The sequence below is a fragment of the Glycine max genome, chromosome 8, assembly GCF_000004515.6.
Source record: "Glycine max cultivar Williams 82 chromosome 8, Glycine_max_v4.0, whole genome shotgun sequence".
NCBI lineage: Eukaryota > Viridiplantae > Streptophyta > Magnoliopsida > Fabales > Fabaceae > Glycine > Glycine max.
The window spans coordinates 5,944,707-5,950,706 of record NC_038244.2 but is presented as its reverse complement, the minus strand read 5'-3'; the positions used below and the strand labels follow the sequence as shown (position 1 = coordinate 5,950,706).

Here is a 6,000-nt window from a genome sequence, read left to right as displayed (position 1 = left end):
GCGTATGAAGCATAACCACCATAAGTAATCGCGAATCTAATTAAAAAAAATTCACTTAAACTTTACCTTCAAATTTTAGTCTAACAAATCAAATTATTATTTCAATTAAATATTTGTCAATGATACAAATATAAACTATTTATTTGCTTGCTCTATTAAACTTAAACTACACATTCATACTTTATTCTAAAAAAAATTAATCTAATTAAATAATTTATGAAAAATTCTTCAACTTTACCAAAAATTTCAGACACAAAATAAAAGGATTATAAATGAAAGGATTACACTTAAAAAAATTTTAGACGGAACATAATTAAAATTACAATTTTTTACACGGAACATAATTAAAATTACAAATTTTTTATTAACTTATACTATATTTTATAATTAAAATTACAATTTTTTTGTTGTTAACTTATACTATATTTTATCACAAGTAAAATGAAACTTCGTTTTTAACTCTAAACAAACCAGAAAATAGTTAAGAAATAGCATCTAATTAGTTTTTGTCTTAAATTAAATTATATTTCAAATAATACCAAAACAATTCTATATGTCAAATACGGAAATTAAATTCATTCACAAAAACAGTTAAAAAAAGGCTTACAAATAATTACTGCTAATAATTTCTAAATTAAAAATCTAATTTACAAAATTAATGCAATTTGACCTCCAAATTTTATTACTTCAAAATAAAAAATTTATACATGACAAATAAACAAAACTAAATAAGACTTATTTAAATAAATATAAAATACTTACTATACAATCAGCAAATTTCAAACTTCAAACGAACCTCTTTCTTCCTCTCTTCAGTTTCTTACTCTCTTTCAGTATGAAATTTTGCAAGTATTCAATGTCATTGCAAGTGTTCTATTTAAACAAAATTTACAAGAAGAAAGCTGAAGCTATCTCTTAATTTACACGCCATTAAACTGTATGCATGTGAATATGGTGTAGCATCTCTGAACCCCTAACCTGTGAACATTTACAGCTAGTTATAAGCCCTATTTCAGACCTTATGTTTAGTCTCATCATGAACAAGGAGAGCATGCGCAACCTACAGCTAGCTTTGAACCCTATTTCAGACCTTATGTTTAGTCTCATCATGAACAAGAAGAGCATCTGCAACTTCATACGTTGAGTATCATGCAACTGCTTTATTTAAACAAAATTTACAACAACAAAGCAATGCATGTGCCTCTTAATGAACAGCGCCAATCCCGCCAGAAGGGCTAGCGGCACCAGTCAACAGGGAGCATCTCGCCAATGCTAACGGCGAGATTGCCCTTGCCCTATCTCGCCATCACGGTCAGCGAGCCTCTCTCCACCTATATCGCCACTACCAGTAACGATACCAGCCTCTCTCCACCTTTGCCGCCATTGGCAATGGCGGGTTACACCCAAGAACAGACCCCCTCCGTCATTAGTTTTAAAACAAACCCCAATCCGTAAATAGTTTTTAAAATAAGCCCCCTTACGTAAATTTGCCTGCATATACACATAAACAAACACTGATAGAAATTAACATGAGAATATATAGAGAAAAGAGTTGGTCAAATAATGCAATTTTAGCTGTTGATTTACTCAAATTAAGGAGGTAGAAGGAGGTAAGAAAGTGGTTATATATGCTTTTGGATCTGCTCATATTGATAATGAAAAATATATAATTACCGCTTTTGCTTTTGTGTTATCTTGCAAAGATGTTTCTACCACTGATGCATCGTCTTCTATTTCACCAGCTGTGGCTTCATGGACTTCTAATTCCTTGTTATTATCTGGAGTCTGTGCCATTTCTTCCTCGTTATCCTCTTTCACTCTCTCATCTACTTCTTCATTATGCTCATCATCTGTATCTATCTTCAAAGAGAGATCAATTTCCATCTTTGAAGGTTTTTCTCGACTTCTACCCATGATCAATATTTGAGGCCAAGGTTGAGCTTTTGGAGAATCTCTTCCTTTGTCCTCTCTTGTGATTATATATAAAAAGTATATACGCTACTTTTAAGGCACCAAAGTCAATTCCCTCGTCCCAAAGACGTTTCTTATCTTGGACACACAAGGACGCATCTATGATTTGACTTTAGTTGGCTTCTTAATGGAACCTCCAATTAAATTAATCAGTCTATAAGCTTCTATTTTAAAATTTAATAAAATAGGCAAGTGGGCACCCTACTATAATTTGATAAATGAGCCCTCGCATTACCAAAAAGACAAAATTAACCATTGATACTAAGTGAAGTTGAAGGTGGGTCATTGACCTTTTTTAATTGCCCTTTGTGTGATTAAGAATCAAATCAAGGTCTTATATAAAATCTCCAGTGCACTGAAAAAAAAAAGTGAGCTAGAAGCATCACATCACCTTCAATTGTTTGGAATTATTATTTACATAAAATAACATAGGCTTTTTTATCCTTTTAGACCACGTAATTAAGCCGCCTAAGATCATGTTTAATTGATGCCATCGTGCTAATTCGCCCCTACTGCATCGTGATAATAATAAAAACTTTTTCATTTCTAACACTAGGGCATACGCTAGGGCATGCACATCTTGGCACTCCTAGCATGAATTGCATGCTTCTCATTTTATCTTGGCACTCGTGCTACATGTGCCTGCCTGCTAACGGAGAACAATTTGACGAGATTCATTTGAGCTTTTTTATAAAGTGGAAATAGAGGAAAAATATTCCAAGGCTTAACATGCAGCTGATTATAATATATGAGTTAATATGACATCATCTATTACCATGGAATATGAGCCCCGTACGAAAGCCCATACATCTCAACTCCTACTTTATAGTTTAGTTGTATTTGTATATAGTTGTATACTACCTCCCACGTTATATAGTTTAATAATGAACAAAAAAACCTAAAGAAAAAGAACCCATTTTTTCGTAGTAAACTCTTTCAGTGTGTAAACGAATTTGTTTATGTTAGAGTATTCATATTAATAGTCTAAAAGTTTATACAACAAATTCATACCACATTTTTTATGATATTTTATTTCTACCTCTTTTTATCACATCAACAACTATCGTATATACTCTGTTTTCTTTTCATCGAACCTTAACTGGAAAGAGAACTTTCCCTTCTTCTTTTGGCAAATTATCTACAATTAGTCTTGAGTAGGGATTACTTTAATTTCTGCTTTAGTTAATTTTAAATGCCGTAGACCCACAACATCCGAAGGATTATTATAGTTATAGGCTGCAGAAGTTACAAAGAATTATTATTTATAATTTCAATGATATAAAAAAAACAAATATTTCTCCTATACGTGGATGCATATTTTTATAAATAAAACTTTATTAAGAAAAGAGTACAAGGGGTATTCTAACCAGAATACATTAGTCTAACAATGCATAATAAAAAAGATAAGAGAAGTGTTTGCAACATATTTTTTAACAAATTCTTTTATACCACACATCATGCCAAAAAAATATGTGGAACCGGACATAATTATTTTTCTTCTTATAAGAGAGCCAAACGAAATATATATGATAAAATATAGGTTTAAATATGTTTTAGGTCTATAATGAATGATCGATTAATTTTGTTTTTGGTCCATGATAAAAAAATTGTTGCATTAGATATTTGAGATATCAAAATTTTTATTTTGAATTTGTGTCATCAATTAAATGATTACATGATACTATTTCAACAATTTATGTATTAAAAAATTTATTCACTAGATATTACATTATTACTTAATTAATGATAGAGACTCAAAATAAAAATTTTAATATTTTAAAAATTTAATGCAACTAAATATTTGTATTAAGAACCAAAATAAAATATTGATCCTTTATTAAGGATTTAAAACATATTTAAGTCTAAAATATGCCATTAGGCAAAGCCATGAAAAAATGACATATCATATCTAAAGTGTCACCAAGAGATAAAAATAAGTGATTAATATTATTTTTCTTAGAAGAGAAACACAACATATGTCTTGTAACTAACTGAGACAATATACTTTTCGTAAGCATTGGTTGACTCATGTTGACAACCTTGGCTTGACATTTTTCTTTGTGCAATGAGGTATTAGTTTGTTTGTATGTAGATTCATGTTTAGGTGGTTCTTGAGATTTTTTTGATTCAAGACTTTTGGCTTTCTAATGAAAAAATGTCTAATGGTTATATGTTATTATGTGCCAGAGTATTGAATTTGACATATTTTGTGCTAATTTTATGTATATTTTTAATAAGGTAGATCGACTTAAATATATTTTTTATTCTTATAAGTTGATATTTTTTCACAATATCGTTTTGATATATTTAATTTCATTTGAAATAACTTGATGTCATTTGACTTGAAATTAAATAAATGGGAAAATTGCATATTACACGACCAAATTAATATACAAATCACTAGGTATATGGATCAACTAACATAAGGTTATTTTAACTTAATTAAATGTCTTGAATTTGAGTTTGATATTAAACAATTGTATTAATTAAATATTTAGAGAAACAATTTTGTTACATATAATAATCCTACTCGACTTAAAATAAGATTGTATATGATAAAAAATACATGTATTCTAAAAAAAATCACAAGCACGTGTACATGTGGGTCATTGAATTGGTGTGTTTTAAAAAAAATAAAAGTGGGAAAGACAAAATGAAAGATAAAAATAATAGTTATTTATAATATGACAAATCTCTTTTTAGTGCATGAAACATCACATAAAATGAAAGACACGAGAATAAAGAAAGGATATTCTGTCATCTTTGGAGCACTGCAAACACACATGGACCACCATTCCCAGAGTCTTGAGAAAAGCAAATGTTCTCATTATTTTTGTTAATTTGATTCCACGTCTGAATGATTTCTTGGCTTAATTTCCTACTCATTCAAAACTCAAGGTAATTTCAAGTTCTATTTCAATCCTTGAGTACTTACTTTTTAAGGGCGGGCGTGTTTGTATGGGGATATTATCAAAATTTGTCCATCATAGTCCAGTAGAGATTTTTTTAATCTTAACCATTCATCATGAGAAATAGACCCTAACTAATCCAAAATTCAATCAAATAAAATCTAACAAAGAATTATTTTTATTAAGGATCGAACTTAGATAATACTCAAACAATTTAATCTTAATTTCAGCACATTAATTATTTGTGTCCAATCATTTAGTTAGTCTATTAGAGATTAACACAACAATATATAGGATATATGAGTAGTTAAGGTATTTGAAATATTGCACAATGCAAATAAGCATCTTTATATAAAAATTAGTTAATTTTTGTATTAATTATTTTTATAGAATAATTAATAAATGAGTAGTTAAGGTATTTGAAATATTACAATGCAAATAAGCGTCTTTATATAAAAATTAGTTAATTTTTGTATTAATTATTTTTATAGAATAATTAATCCCCCAATGGGTTTTTTTTTTCCTATAGTAGAAAGAAAACTCTAAAGAGAAAGGGACGGGAGTGATAGGAATGGTTGTGTTCAGAGAAGATGGGGAAGTCAGCTTTTGGGGGTGTATATTACACTAGAATTGATATTGACATGGTGAAAGAAAGAGACGAAGGGGAGATTTTTTTTTTTGCTGAGCAATTAATGGTGAAAGAATTTTCAAGGTTTTGGGGGATTAATCTTAATTGTGGCCAAGATTTTAATTTCAACATAAGTAAATCTTGGTTAATTATAAACATTGATTTTCAACATAGTAGATAAAATTGAGTCGTGAACATAAATTTTTCAAGTTTATGTGTAGATTTTTTTATTCAACTTTATAGGTTTCAACTTTCATTCGCCTTCATGCATGGTTGGGACCATCCATGGACTCTTGAAATTAATCTAAACATTGCCAAACTACCTTGACTTCGTTAAAGGGTTTTATTGGAAAACCTCTTCTGTCGGCAGCAACGAATAAGAGCTCGTATTGAACAGATTTTTTTTTTCCTTCTTCATCACACACCGTTGTCGGGGGTGGGAGGAACAACCAAATGACTCATACGACATTAAACAAGCTAAAAAGTAATAAT

The 6,000-nt window shown here is 29.6% G+C and overlaps 1 protein-coding gene across 1 annotated transcript; it reads right to left on the bottom strand.

Annotated features, from left to right (window-relative positions):
* Positions 1-326: 326 nt before the first annotated feature.
* Positions 327-2,056, bottom strand: LOC102669148 (uncharacterized). The gene is made up of 2 exons (XM_006584934.3): positions 1,675-2,056; positions 327-1,491 (listed from the first exon to the last, which is right to left on the bottom strand). The coding sequence occupies exons 1-2, from the start codon at positions 1,912-1,914 to the stop codon at positions 1,273-1,275; spliced, it is 459 nt and encodes a 152-aa protein (XP_006584997.1). The 5' UTR covers positions 1,915-2,056; the 3' UTR covers positions 327-1,272.
* Between the last annotated feature and the right edge of the window lie 3,944 nt (positions 2,057-6,000).

Bases quoted from the DNA above. Each gene is read 5' to 3' on its own strand.
- LOC102669148 (XM_006584934.3), bottom strand. From the start codon at position 1,914: ATGGGTAGAAGTCGAGAAAAACCTTCAAAGATGGAAATTGATCTCTCT. The intron at 1,492-1,674 runs GTAATTATATAT...GTGTATATGCAG, and splicing joins ATAACACAAAAGCAAAAGCG to GCAAATTTACGTAAGGGGGC.